The sequence below is a fragment of the Macaca mulatta genome, chromosome 6 (genome assembly GCF_049350105.2).
Source record: "Macaca mulatta isolate MMU2019108-1 chromosome 6, T2T-MMU8v2.0, whole genome shotgun sequence".
Classification (NCBI taxonomy): domain Eukaryota; kingdom Metazoa; phylum Chordata; class Mammalia; order Primates; family Cercopithecidae; genus Macaca; species Macaca mulatta.
The window spans coordinates 180,054,664-180,070,023 of NC_133411.1; the positions used below are offsets into that span (position 1 = coordinate 180,054,664).

The 15,360-nt window shown below is 38.5% G+C and overlaps 1 protein-coding gene across 1 annotated transcript in view; it reads left to right on the forward strand.

The window, feature by feature from the left end:
• RANBP17 (RAN binding protein 17) overlaps window positions 1-15,360 on the forward strand; it is a 439,101-nt gene that overhangs the window by 332,783 nt on the left and 90,958 nt on the right. Inside the window, exon 20 of the mRNA XM_015141394.3 lies at window positions 5,149-5,237. Within this exon, the coding sequence (XP_014996880.3) occupies window positions 5,149-5,237 (89 nt within the window). The remainder of the gene's footprint in view (window positions 1-5,148; window positions 5,238-15,360) is intronic.

Consider the following 15,360-nt stretch of genomic DNA (forward strand, 5'->3'; position numbering starts at 1 on the left):
GCAACAGTCATAATATCTAAGACAACATTATGTTTTATTAGTAAAATCCTTAAGTGTAGCAAGCTGTCTATGACAAAACAGCCCCATATTTTAAGGTGGGGGATGGGAAGCACAAGCTCTGCTAAATAGAAATAGTATCTTCTGAAATTACAATGTATCAGGGCAATATTAAATAAATTGACAATGATTATTATCTTTAACAGACTAATAAATGCACTCCAGAGAATGTAGACACCTTTGTTGGTGATAATTGAGTCATATATTTCATAGTTATTTGAAATATGTTAGAAATATTAACCATCTTTTGCATAGCATCTCTTCACAAAAAAAAAAAAGAACTAGCAGTAAGAAGCCAAATAGAAAAATGATGGCCTTTGATAATTATCTTTACGTAATTCTTCTACCAAAAAATAATCAGCCAAATGCTATACCTCTTAATTTAAAAGAATTTTTGAAATTAATGTTTATCAGCATGCTATAGTTACAGAATTTTAAAACCAAAAAAAGGATCTTACAGATTCTCTTTGTGTTTATACTCTTCCTGAAATTCGTCAGCAGAGTTTCCACTCAGGTTAGCTGTATCTTTTAGATGTCTTCCAAATATTTTCAGTGACCAACAAAATCTTTGCAGCTTTTAGGTTGCTATTTCTGCCCTTTATCAAAAAGAAGCAGAGAAGTTGAAAAACATCATCTTTATAAAAATTACATCTGTCTCATCTGAAGATTTCATTATATTCCAAGACCATTTTGTTGTAATCCCATCTAGTTTGATAGAAACCATCTTCCTAGAGTCATTTTTAATGGAGTTCCAGTGATATATCCCTAAACCAGCAAGTTCTTAACGACCCTGGAAAGTGACTGCTTGATTACACTTTAACGGTATTTGCAAATAAAATCACAAGTAATTAAAGGGAAATCTCCAGGCTTTTGAGCAAGTTTGATGCATGATAACTGCCTGATTCAGCTTCATCTAGAGTAATGCTGTGTAGGCAACAGCTACTGAGATCAATAGCAACGTAATGATAGTGGCAGAATTAAGTGAGTAACCTGAGAACTCTGCCTCAGAATGCATGCAGCTGCCACGAACCAAGGCCACACAGTGCACTCCGTGCTTCCGTCCTAAATGTTCATCAAAAGACGCCCTGCAGGAAAATGGAGTTAGATGCTCTTTATTGCTGATCGTGTCTCTTGCCACATTTATCAGGGAAATTGGATTAGCAGTTGGCAGCTGCAGGTAGACAAGATTCTGCAGTGATTAAATATGCAGCTTGGCTGCATTTGTTGTGACAGACCTTTAGTAAATTCTACTGTAAGCACCATCTGTCTAATTTGTATAAAGAAAACTTGGTGCTTTAAGCTACCGATAAAAAACTAAATCTGTTGCTTTATCATAAACAAAACTTTTGCACTAAATGCTTTTAAATGTAATTTATTAGGTTAAGGCTATTTTTCTATCATGATGAATAAATAATACGTGCAAAAGTGCTTTCAGGTACTTCATTCTGCAAGTACTAGAGATAAAAACATTTCTGTTTTGTTCTTCAATAAAGTATTTAGTATTCCAATCCACAGGAGGTGATGCTGTTAAAATATCTCTATGAAAATGCCGCAGGACTGCCAAATTCATTTAATTTGCAACTCTTACCAGGATTCTCTAACTCCCTATTTATAGATATTTTCAAATGCAGATTTCAGGATAAACTTAAACATTAAGGACGTGTGTTGCCAAATTGAAATATAGTTGTGAGGGGAGGAAATGCAGCAAAAGTCTTGAATTTGTAGCTTTATTTTCTTACTTACTCTTAACAAAATTAAAGAAAACATTGAAATTTTGTCTTGGGTTTTTCTCTTCAAAGTAAAGGGGAAGAGGAAAAAATACTCTGACAAATCCTAGCTTTAGAGTATTCTTTCAAAACATATGTTTCCCCCTATAATTGTGTCCATGGTAAAATATAGTCCAGTACTCCCCTGACTCATGCATCGTTTTTGATTTGGTCATGACATCATCAGTTTCAAGGAAAATGAATGAAAACTTCTCAGAGAAAGAGGAGCAGTTAAATAGGAACCTGCTATCTTTAGTCCTTTCGTAAAAACTCCACAATGTTAAATTATTTAAAATCCTTGATTTTCAGCATGCGCACATTAAAAGTTTTCGCACTAAGTGCCAAATGTTGCAAACAGCACTTTAACAGAATGATTTTGCTTTGATCCCTGTAGCAGTTCCTGAATAATTTATCACAGGTTATTGCCTTAATTCTGGAGAGGGATAGAGCAATAAAGGCAGATGAAAACACTCCAGTTGAAACACCTTGGGGCCTGCTCATTCCTCTGACACGGCTCTTTTGTTGGAACTATTTAGAGGTTATTAAGATGTGTCTTCAGAATTAAGAGTATGCTGTAAGGATGAAGACAGCCATCTTAATTCTAAAGACAAAGCACAATGACCCTTCACCTTCTTTTTCTTTGTTGTTATTATATAGTAGAATTATGAGGATAATATTATAGCTGCCCCCAGTAGTGCCACTACAGTAAAGGGTCTGTCAGACTTTCCATTAGAAACCCTGTTTTGGGGGTCAGGGTGGAAGGAGCCTCGTTTCAGCTGTTTCCCAGCCCATTCGTCTCACACTTGGCACACAGACAACTGTTCACCATGCAGCGGACTGAAGAACTCAGCAGTTACTCCCTAACTATCCAAAAAGGAATCCATACGGTTAGATCCCCAGACATATCCCACTCCCCAAAACAGCCTCACTAAAAATACAAGAGCCTCTCATTCTTCAGATCAATCTTGTGTTGACCAACTGTAAGAGAAAGGCAACTTTTAAAATAAAACTCTTTGCACTATTTTAAATGAGATGGTAAACTGCAGTTCCTCCGTTCCTCAAATTCAATAAGATCACCTCTCACTCTCAAATTACTTAGTAGGCTGGTTGAACTCTTAGTTAACAGCTTTTCTTTTTAGTATCAGGGCTGGATATGTTTTGGCTATTAAGAAAACACTCTCTTTAGTGTTGTTTGTGTATCCACGTAGATTATTACAATATGATCTGCTGCTTTGAGATAAAATATATTGTTTGAGCATAAGAAAGCTATTTCTTATTAACACTGAATTTTTCTGTTCAGCTGAATTCATTTAGAACATTATTATATGCTTCCTCTGTAGTAACATTTTCTAGAATGATACATAGATATAATTTCATAGCCACATTTTGCCACTTAAAAAAAAAAAAAAGTCCATAGATTGGAGTCCTATAGACCACTTCTATTAATTTGACATCGTTTAAGGCATGAAAAAATTGTGATAAAAGTTAATCTTTTTGTATAACGAGGATAGTCTAAAATATTTCAAGAGCCCCTTATACTAGACACAAAGAAAGTAAAACTCATGGTTCTTGTTGACTAATTTAGATTTAAATGGTAGATATCTCATGTGTATGTGGAAGCTTAAAATTTTTTGAAGCATACCCTGAAACTTGTAAGTGTACCTAATAAAAATAGAACAAAAAGCCTACTTTAGTAGAAAGATTGCAAAGCCAAAGAGTCAGAATAGAAAAGTTTGAAGAAGGCTTCTTAGAAGATGTATTTTGTTCTGGAGGCTGCCAGGAATGTGAAAAGCTGAGAAAGAGAGGAACAGACTCCAGGTGGTGGAAAAAGGCTATATAAAAAGGCAAAATATTTAAAAACAAATGGCAGGTTACATGAGGGAGCTACAAGGAGGCCAGCTGGTTGTAGAAAAACAAGAACTGGTGAGAGTATGAGGAAAAAAAGGAGTAAGTCATTTAATAGAGCAGAAACAAAAATTCAGAGTTTTCAAGACTCAGAAATTCAGATAACCATCATTCTGTGAACTGTTAGACAGTATAGAAACTGAATATTCCTATAAATAACATCCAGTTATATTGAGTCACCTCTTAGGCAGAAAGAAAGGAGAGGATGAGAAATCCTAGATACTTCCGAGAGTTAAACTATTATTTGCTACTTTGAAATTAAATTAATTAAATCAGCCATTAAGATGAGGGTCAGGATTCACTGTTTGCTTAATAATAATTTGAACTCCTTCCTAAAGAGGTTTTCATTTATTACCAAAGTGTGAGTAAAGAGAAAATCTGGTAGAAAAAAAAAGTTCAGAGACCATTTTCTAGCTGAGTATTTGCAATGAAACAGTATCTTTAGAAGTCACAGTTGTATATCTCAATTATCCCACCCCCTTGTTTTGTAATTATGTTTATTTGTGCTCTTTGTTCCAACATTCTAGCATCTGTTCATGGGTTTTCTTTTTCTCTTCCCAAGCATCAACCTAAGGACAGCTTAATTAAGAGTCCAGAGTACAAGTCCGATCTCTTCTCTTCAAGAGTCAAGTTTTTGGTTTTTTTCTCTAAAACTAAATATTTATGAAACATTTACTGTGTATCAGGCTCTGCTAGGCATTTTCACATGAATTTACCACATTTATGTGTCACAGCGCTTCTGTGAGAAATGCATTATTAGCCCCTTTTATAGATGACAAAAGTGAGCCTGATAAATTGCCTTGCCCTAAGTCTTAAAGCTGGAATTCAAATTCAAGTCTTATGACATCAAATATAGAACTCTTTTCCTTACATCTTCCTCACTTGGGGAATGTGACTGCCATTCTGCGTATATCATAGTACCAGTAGGTTACTTGGCCAGTTTTATTTTGTCCTAAAGTTATTAAGGATATTCATTAGGAATTTTTAAATGCCAGTGCCTTTCTAGGATAGACTCTAAATTATGTTGTGGGACCAATTGCATGCAAGCCGATGTTCAAGATTTGCTGTTATTAAATAATGGCTAGACCCTGTACGTATCTGTTTTGTGTAATTATCAATCCTGATCTTTTTTTTCTGATTTGGCATTATTCAGAAGCAAAGTATATTAAGACTCTTAAATGCTTAGCTACGCTACTGGAATTATAACTTAGCTAAATTTATAAGAAGTAAAGTGGAGTTATCAGCAGATTTGATGGTCTGTTTGTTTAAAGAGTCTATGCTTTCCTGTAGAAAGAGGTCTGAAGGAGACATTTTAGCTAATGAATCAAAATCAGATATGTGGTCATTATTGCCTGATTATTACTCCATCTGCTCTGCGCTAACGTGAAAATCAATTACTGTGTCTCTTTCCCACTGACAGCGTATGTTGATCGGGCTGGCAAGAGATCTTCGAGGGATTGCCTTTGCACTGAACACAAAGACCAGCTACACCATGCTGTTTGACTGGATGTATCCTTATTACACTGTGACAATACCAGCTCTGTGCACAGAGGGATGCCAGGCCCCTCGCTTTCGTTTAATAGTATGGCACAGTAGGGAAGAGGAAACAAAGCTAAATGAACTAATGTGTAATCAGCTAAAAATTACAGCACAGTGGCAGCAGAGCAGATAACTGAGCACAGTATTTGGAAACCCAGCTCAGAGAGGTCACTTTTTTGGTGCCGTTAAATATTGATAACTTAAAAATGACTTCCCCCAAATGGTTGTTTATGTTGGAGTTGAAGGGATAATCTGGCTAACATCTTTAGGGATCAATGAATCCTACCACTTGGCATTTTTGAGGGGAGATTTGAATCTCCATCTCAATTAGCAAGGCCGGGAAGATCATTTTATCTCTTCAAGGCCTAACTCATCCTGCCACAGTTTTTCATTATCATGAAAATAATTAATGGACATGAAAAGGGGAAAATAAATAGTCAAGATTTGTCATTTGGTGTAAATTTTGAATTGACCTTTGCCAAGGGTTAGTACAGACAGGAAAAAAAAAATCCCCCACAGAAACGCCTTACCATATAAGAGTTAAAAGAGCATAGACTTTGGTGATAAAATCCCAGCTCTTCATTTACTGTGTTGTGAACCTTGGCAAGTCATTTCACCTGTCTTGGTTTTCTCATTTGAAAACAGATATAATTCAGTTTCATGGTATATTGTAACCATTAAAATAGGTAAAGTATACTCTGTATAATGTCTGGCACATTTTTAGTAGTTGTAAATGGTCATTAATATTGTTCTAATAGTATTGTATGACTAATCTTTGATCCCAACAGGAAGTGATATTGTATGCAAGTCATCTAAGTGTCATATAATGCTTTCATGTCTTTTATACATGAAACCATCAGAGCATGTGAAAAAAATTATATAATCTCAAAGCTAATTTTCTTTTTAATCTAAACTATTTCTCAGTTGCTTTGCTTAAACCCTTCTTATCCAAAGTTTCCGTAAATTAAATTGCAATGGAAGCTTCTTAAAGGTAACTTTCAACTACTATGCCACAGTTATGGCCAAAAATATAACTAACAGGGGATCTAGGCATGTTTTAGGAAGAACTCTACATATTATAAAAATTTTTAAACATTAATTTGATACTGATGTATCTTTAATTATTATTAAAATATACTTTATCAGATTTATGTACCCAGAGAAGGGTTACAGATAAAATTTTTATGTCATTGAGTAATCATGCACATGGTTTGTATCTACATATAATATGTATAGAGATTATGAAATTTCAACATGGAAAGTCTTAAAATTCTCTTAATGACAGTTAAACTGGAATTATATGTGACCCTTTTATTTCTGCCTTTTTTTTTTTAACTTTTAAGAGGCAGGGGCTTGTGTGTTGCTCAGGCTGGACTCAAAACTCCTGGGCTCAAGCGATCCTCCCACCTCAGCCTCCCGACTAACTGGGACTGTGGGACTACAGGTGTGCTCCACGGCACCCAGCTTGACTCTTTTATTTCTCTAAACATAAAGAGCAACTCTCAAAATCAAAATTTTCATTATTTGAAAAATAATAAAAGTCTACTTTGGGCACTGTAATATCGATGGTGATCTTGAAACCAGTCTACAACTCTAGGCTATCTAGTGATTAACATTTCATGTTTTTCTCTTCAACAATTTCAACCAAGAGTTAAGATCAGAAACCTTCCCCTCAGTGTCAAAGAAGAACTATCTGCCATAACTGATACCACCCAAAATTTAGAGAAGATACTGTATTGTTTTCCATTTCCTTATTTAGCTCCTTTGGGGGTAGCAGGGGAACCCTTCTGAAATGAAACTTTTGTCCAGCAGATGGCAGAAAATAGCAAACGGAAAATCTTGGGACTTAATGTTTTGTTTTGAACTAGAAACCTTTGTCTCCTCCATTTGACCATAGATGTTGAAGCTCTCAGGGTCAGGGGCGGAGAGAAGTGTCAGTTATGCCGGAAGCTGTGTTAGATTGCCAAATGGGGTGGTTTGGTACTGGCGTTGCTTATAATAATTGAGTTTCAGTAGCAAATCAGCTTCCTTGGGAAAAGGCTAGGGGCTTTTCATAATTGTATTGACAACAAAATGAATATGATAAATGGTGTTCATTCAGTTGAGACAAGATTTATAGTTTTCCTTTGGGCGAGGGATGAAGAGCAAATATTTATAATAATAGTAAAATTTGTTTAAAAGTTACATTATTTGATAATTCAAAAAGCTTTATTAAAATATTTTGAAATACTTTAAGCAGTTTCAGGTGATAAAGTACAGATTCTTTTCAAAGTATTCAAGTAATGCAAAAATGAATAAGTATGATAAAAAAATGCCATGGATATGAAAGTCATTTATTCTTCCTAAAATATTGATATGTCAAACCGTCAGTGATGATTTCCACATTACTGCTGGGGAAAGTTTATTTGCCTTTTATCCACATAAATGTGTGTTCTTTAATTTGTTATACAATCCTTAGCATGCAGAAGAAACATCCTGTAAGAGCACATGTCATCTTAAAGTCAAAATGCATTTTATTTATGGCGATTATTTGATAAAATGCTATTTTAGTGGTTAGCTATTTAATTCAAAAACATTTCTATAAACACTGACTGCATTAACTGCCACACAAACTACATTGCTTTTCACTCTGTCCTTCCAAAACTAAATTGCCTGAAACTACACAGCAACCATCTTGATAAATGGTTTCCAGGGCTGGAGAATTGAAAGAGGATCATTGACATACTTCTTTGCCCCTGTGATGGGAATGCAACAATAAGAAAACACCTTATCTTGCAGTGCATCTAATCTCCTTCTTTAAAATTTTCCTAGATCATACTTAATCTGAAGTATCAAAAATCCAGATGGAAGCTGGGAAAAAAAATTAAGAATTTGTATGACATTATTTCCTCACATGCAGTCTTTTAACTGTTAAAGTCTGATTATTGAGCTCACCGATTTTTAGTCAGGAAGTCAGTCCTGTTATACAATGGCAAGGCAATATAACAAGATACGTAGAAGAGATACAGACTTCAGAATAGGACAGTCCTAGATTCCAGTCCTGGATTCACCACTTAAACTGTGGGTCTTGAGTAAGCTACTTAATATCCCAGAATGACACGCCTGTAATCCCAGCACTTTGGGAGGCGAGGCAGGCGGATCACGAGGTCAGGAGATCGAGACCATCCTGGCAAACACGGTGAAACCCCGTCTCTACTAGAAAATACAAAAAATTAGCTGGGCGTGGTGGTGGGCGCCTGTAGTCCCAGCTACTTGGGAGGCTGAGGCAGGAGAATGGCGTGAACCCGGGAGGCGGAGCTTGCAGTGAGTGGAGATCATGCCACTGCACTCCAGCCTGGGTGGAAAAGTGAGACTCTGTCTCAAAAAAGAAAAAAAAAAAAAATCCCAGAATCACAATTTTGCTTTCCATAGAACAAGACTAATAATACCTATCTCACAGGTATGTTGTAAGAAGTGTCATGATTCTGTGATTAATAAAGGGCCCAGTACAGTGGCTGTCATAAACTAAATACTCTACAGCTGCTGTTAGTTCTTTTCCCTGATACATAATGAGACAAAGGAATCCCATTTGCTCACTTATTCAGCAAAGTGGGCTAAGGGCTGTGCTAGGTTCATGAGGAATATAGATCTGACCCCAAACAAAGTCCGTTTCTTATTTACATAAATCACTATAACCAAATATAGAAAGTGCTAAGAGCCATAACAAAGATACAGACAGGACAGTGCATGCATTTAGCTGGGGAATCAGAAAGGGCTCTGGAAAGGCGAAGGTGTTTCCTTGGGTCTTACCAAATAAGTAGGATTGGACCATATGGAAATAGGAAGAAATACAGGTTTTCGGTTGGTCTAGGCATCAGGTTGAAGGAGTCAGTAGCAAAGATGTTTTATTACAGATACCATTCATTTCATGGTTGGAAATGTAGTTTGTTTGGGACTCTTGAATATCAGTCTAAGGAATTTAGACCCTTATTCCATAGGTAGTATAAAAAAACTAATGGTTTTGATTGACTAACAAAATCAGAATTGTTTCTAGAAGAAAGTAATTGGCAATATCATTTGGGCAAACTGAAATAGAGAAGAAAGTAAAGCTGAAAATTCACTGTTCAGCAAGCTTTTTTTTTTTTTTTTTTTTAGTTTTGTTTCTGTGCCAGGCAAAAGGAATGTGAGAATGAATAAAATGATTGCTCTTTAGAAGCCCGCTCTCTAGTTGATTACACATGACTAATAAACAATCAAATGTCAGTGTGTTATAACAAAGATGCATGCAAAGGGCTATATGAGCATGTATGAGAAAAAGAGCAGTGCTTTTTGCAAGATAGAGAAAGCTTCTCAGAAGAAGTGAAAGTTAAGCTAAGCCTTGAAAGATGGATAGGCATTTGCCAGACACAAGAGAGGAAAGGTTTCCAGCAGCAGTCCCCTTGTGAACAAAGGTTCAGATGTTTACATATTCATGGAGTACATTGAAGCTCTGAACTGGCAAGCTATTTCTATTCTGGAGCCACATCCGCAAACCCTGGTCTCCTAACACTTTTAATGAAAACTCTTTTGCCTTCTGGTATTAACAACTGATGAATGGGTGGATGGACGGATGGACGGATGGACGGCTGGATGGATGGATGGATGGATGTTGTAAAGAAGCAAACCTGATATTTTTCACATTTTCATATTTGGTATCCTATCAGGCAATGTCATATCATTAATGCCTTTGATTTTTTAATTTATCTGATGTGGACCTTAGAAATTCATTGAGAAGATAGTGAAAGCAATTAGATCTGCTCTTCTTCTACCTAACGGCTCCCATTCTCTTCTTCCTACTCATATATACATAGTCCTCACAAGGCCACTGGAAAATTAAACTCCTAGAGTGGGTTCTGGTTCTCATCCTGTAATTGAGCCTGGCACTCTCACTCTGCAGCCCTTTTAACCTCTCTGTTGAGTAGACCTCTACTCTGCTTTCCAATAATCCCTCATTTTCTCTGTGGCAGTCACCTCTGTCAGCAGCATATTAGAATTGGCACCACTCTCATTCCACACAGAAAAAGGAGCATCCCCTTATTTCTCCCTGCCTTATCCCATAGTGAATACTGTGTGCTCTGAAAAATATCATGGTCCTGATGCCATTATAGAATGCCTTGCAGAGGCCTATGTGTGCCTCTGGTATTCTTTGGTTCTGAGATTTGGGTTGAAACCATTTTCTCATGAGCCTTCCAGATGCATTCCCACTAATGAGTTTGTGCTCAAGAAGTCCCTTGGTGGAATATTTTCTCACCTGTGCTCCTGTGGCATTGGTTCAGAATTTCTGTACGCAAAGCATCCTTATTATATGTCGGTCACCCTGATTTGAGCATGTGTTCCCCAAGATTAAAAGCTATATCTTCCTGGCCAGGGATGGTGGCTTATTCCTGTAATCCCAGCACTTTGGGAGGCCAAGGTGGGCAGATCACGAGGTCAAGAGATCGAGACCATCCTGGCCAACATGGTGAAACCCCATCTCTACTAAAAATATAAAAATTAGCTGGGCATGGTGGCGGGTGCCTTAATTAGCAGAGCAAGACTCCATCAAAAAAAAAAAAAAAGGTTATATCTTTCTTAACTCTGGATCCTTAGCCCTTAGCACAGTACATAGCACATGGTATCTACATCTATCAAAAATAACAGCTTTTCTAGTCCATAGAAACAAAACAGTAAGTTGTCTGATAACAGTCAAAATAAAGTGAATCATGTGGACTGACTTTATTTTTGTTATTTTCATCCAACTGAAACCTTATTCTTACACATACACTCACTTCTTATCCCCTTTCCCTGCCTTATTTTCCTTTGTAGTACTTTTTTTTGAGACAGAGTCTCACTCTTGTCACCCAGGCTGGAGTGCAGTGGTGCAGTCTTGGCTCACGGCAACCTCTGCCTCCCAGGTTCAAGCGATTCTTGTGCCTCAGCCTCCCGAGTAGCTGGGATTACAGGCAAGCACCACTATGCCTGGCTAATTTTTGTGTTTTTAGTAGAGATAGGGTTTTACCATGTTGCCCAGGCTGATCTCGAACCCTTGGCCTCAAGTGATCCACCCACCTCAGCCTCCCAGAGTGCTGGGATTATAGGTGTGAGCCACCGTGCCTGGCTTTCTTTGAAGTACTTTCTAATGTATATTTATTTTGTTTATTTTCTGTCTTATTAGAATATAAATTCCATGAGGGCAGGGATTTTCTTTTTTTTTTTTTTTTTTTTTTTTTTACTGGTGTCTGTGGAGAGTGTCAAGCAATGCTTGTTATAGAATAGGACTTCAGAAAATAGTTGATAAGAAAACTGTTTTAGTATATACAAATGCAGCCTTAGCATGGTATGTATGTCTAATAGGAGAAAGTATTGCTTTTTGCACTTTTAGGAAGCATACCACTCTTAAAGTTATAGATGGCTTATTTTCATTGAACATCATGTGAACTGTTTTCTAAAACTTCAAAGTGAAATACACAATTAAATAGTTCTAATCAAATAAGCTACACTTCATTTTTAGGTTGCACGTTTATAGCAACAAATAATGTATTGAAATCTATTTTGTGCCAGGCCATGCATTCAATAAGTACTTAGCATATGCCCTCAAAAAGCTTATAATAGGAGAGATATACAAGTATTATTATTATGCTAGCACCGGGTTCCACCACCATACACAGGAGACACTCCTAACCCTTTAGGGAGAGGTAGGAGGCAAGTGCATGTGATGTCAGAGAAGGCTTCCTGGGATAATTGACACCCATATTGAAATCCGACATTCAAATAGAAATTAGCAGGAAGATGGTAGGGTCTCTGCTCTTTAGAAATGCACTATCTAATGGGGCAGACAAATAACACAGGCAAGCAAGCCTGACATACTGTGTTGTAAGAGATATGGTCATGAGTACTCATTGAACGTAAATGAGGAAGAGACTGATGCCTTTGGATAAAATAGAGAAAACATTCCAGGGGAGATAAAACTTGAGCTAGGTATTGAAAGACAGGGATATGTTAGACAGAATAAGTGGTTTATGAGGGAATAGAGACAAGAGCTGGCATTAGTGGGTTTGCAGGGAGTTATGAAAAGCTAAATCATGAGCAGAAATGCTAAGAGATGAAGCTGGAGGTAGGCAAGAACCAAATCTTAAAGGACCTTGAACACCATGCTAAGGAGTTTGAAATTTATTCTAAGAGAGGGAAGAAAATTGTGATGACCTCACCATGGAGATTTCTACCCAGAAGCACACCGAAAAGAAACACCATTAAGTGATTTAGTTTAGCATTTTGATCTGAAACAAAAGACAAGTATGTTGGAAAACATCAGAAAGAGACTTGAGGATTGGGAAAATAAAAGAGAAATGAAAACAGTGGGCGGAGCAAGATGGCCGAATAGGAGCAGCTCCAGTCTCCAACTCCCAGCGCGAGCGACACAGAAGACCGGTGATTTCTGCATTTTCAACTGAGGTACTGGGTTCATCTCACTGGGGAGTGCCGGACGATCGGTGCTGGTCAGCTGCTGCAGCCCGACCAGCGAGAGCTGAAGCAGGGCGAGGCATCGCCTCACCTGGGAAGCGCAAGGGGGAAGGGAGTCCCTTTTCCTAGCCAGGGGAACTGAGACACACAACACCTGGAAAATCGGGTAACTCCCACCCCAATACTGTGCTTTAAGCAAACAGGCACACCAGGAGATCATATCCCACACCTGGCCAGGAGGGTCCCACACCCACGGAGCCTCCCTCATTGCTAGCACAGCAGTCTGTGATCTACCGGCAAGGCAGCAGCGAGGCTGGGGGAGGGGCGCCCGCCATTGCTGAGGCTTAAATAGGTAAACAAAGCTGCTGGGAAGCTCAAACTGGGTGGAGCTCACAGCAGCTCAAGGAAACCTGCCTGTCTCTGTAGACTCCACCTCTGGGGACAGGGCACAGTAAACTAAACAAACGCAGCAGACACCTCTGCAGACGCAAACGACTCTGTCTGACAGCTTTGAAGAGAGCAGTGGATCTCCCAACACGGAGGTTGAGATCTGAGAAGGGACAGACTCCCTGCTCAAGTGGGTCCCTGACCCCTGAGTAGCCTAACTGGGAGACATCCCCCACTAGGGGCAGTCTGACACCCCACACCTCACAGGGAGGAGTACACCCCTGAGAGGAAGCTTCCAAAGCAAGAATCAGACAGGTACACTCGCTGTTCAGAAATATTCTATCTTCTGCAGCCTCTGCTGCTGATACCCAGGCAAACAGGGTCTGGAGTGGACCTCAAGCAATCTCCAACAGACCTACAGCTGAGGGTCCTGACTGTTAGAAGGAAAACTATCAAACAGGAAGGACACCTACACCAAAACCCCATCAGTACATCACCATCATCAAAGACCAGAGGCAGATAAAACCACAAAGATGGGGAAAAAGCAGGGCAGAAAAGCTGGAAATTCAAAAAGTAAGAGCGCATCTCCCCCGGCAAAGGAGCGCAGCTCATCGCCAGCAACGGATCAAAGCTGGACGGAGAATGACTTTGACGAGATGAGAGAAGAAGGCTTCAGTCCATCAAATTTCTCAGAGCTAAAGGAGGAATTACGTACCCAGCGCAAACAAACTAAAAATCTTGAAAAAAAAATGGAAGAATTGATGGCTAGAGTAATTAATGCAGAGAAGGTCCTAAACGAAATGAAAGAGATGAAAACCATGACACGAGAAATACGTGACAAATGCACAAGCTTCAGTAACAGACTCGATCAACTGGTAGAAAGAGTATCAGCGATTGAGGATCAAATGAATGAAATGAAGCAAGAAGAGAAACCAAAAGAAAAAAGAAGAAAAAGAAATGAACAAAGCCTGCAAGAAGTATGGGATTATGTAAAAAGACCAAATCTACGTCTGATTGGGGTGCCTGAAAGTGAGGGGGAAAATGGAACCAAGTTGGAAAACACTCTTCAGGATATCATCCAGGAGAACTTCCCCAACCTAGTAGGGCAGGCCAACATTCAAATCCAGGAAATACAGAGAAAGCCACAAAGATACTCCTCGAGAAGAGCAACTCCAAGACACATAATTGCCAGATTCACCAAAGTTGAAATGAAGGAAAAAATCTTAAGGGCAGCCAGAGAGAAAGGTCGGGTTACCCACAAAGGGAAGCCCATCAGACTAACAGCAGATCTCTCAGCAGAAACTCTCCAAGCCAGAAGAGAGTGGGGGCCAATATTCAACATTCTTAAAGAAAAGAATTTTAAACCCAGAATTTCATATCCAGCCAAACTAAGTTTCATAAGTGAAGGAGAAATAAAATCCTTTACAGATAAGCAAATGCTTAGAGATTTTGTCACCACTAGGCCTGCCTTACAAGAGACCATGAAGGAAGCACTAAACATGGAAAGGAACAACCGGTACCAGCCATTGCAAAAACATGCCAAAATGTAAAGACCATCGAGGCTAGGAAGAAACTGCATCAACTAACGAGCAAAATAACCAGTTAATATCATAATGGCAGGATCAAGTTCACACATAACAATCTTAACCTTAAATGTAAATGGACTAAATGCTCCAATTAAAAGACGCAGACTGGCAAACTGGATAAAGAGTCAAGACCCATCAGTCTGCTGTATTCAGGAGACCCATCTCACACGCAGAGACATACATAGGCTCAAAATAAAGGGATGGAGGAAGATTTACCAAGCAAATGGAGAACAAAAAAAAGCAGGGGTTGCAATACTAGTCTCTGATAAAACAGACTTTAAACCATCAAAGATCAAAAGAGACAAAGAAGGCCATTACATAATGGTAAAGGGATCAATTTAACAGGAAGAGCTAACTTTCCTAAATATATATGCACCCAATACAGGAGCACCCAGATTCATCAAGCAAGTCCTTAGAGACTTACAAAGAGACTTAGACTCCCATACAATAATAATGGGAGACTTCACCACTCCACTGTCAACATTAGACAGATCAACGAGACAGAAAGTTAACAAGGATATCCAGGAATTGAACTCATCTCTGCAGCAAGCAGACCTAATAGACATCTATAGAACTCTCCACCCCAAATCAACAGAATATACATTCTTCTCAGCACCACATCATACTTACTCCAAAACTGACCACGTAATTGGAAGTAAAGC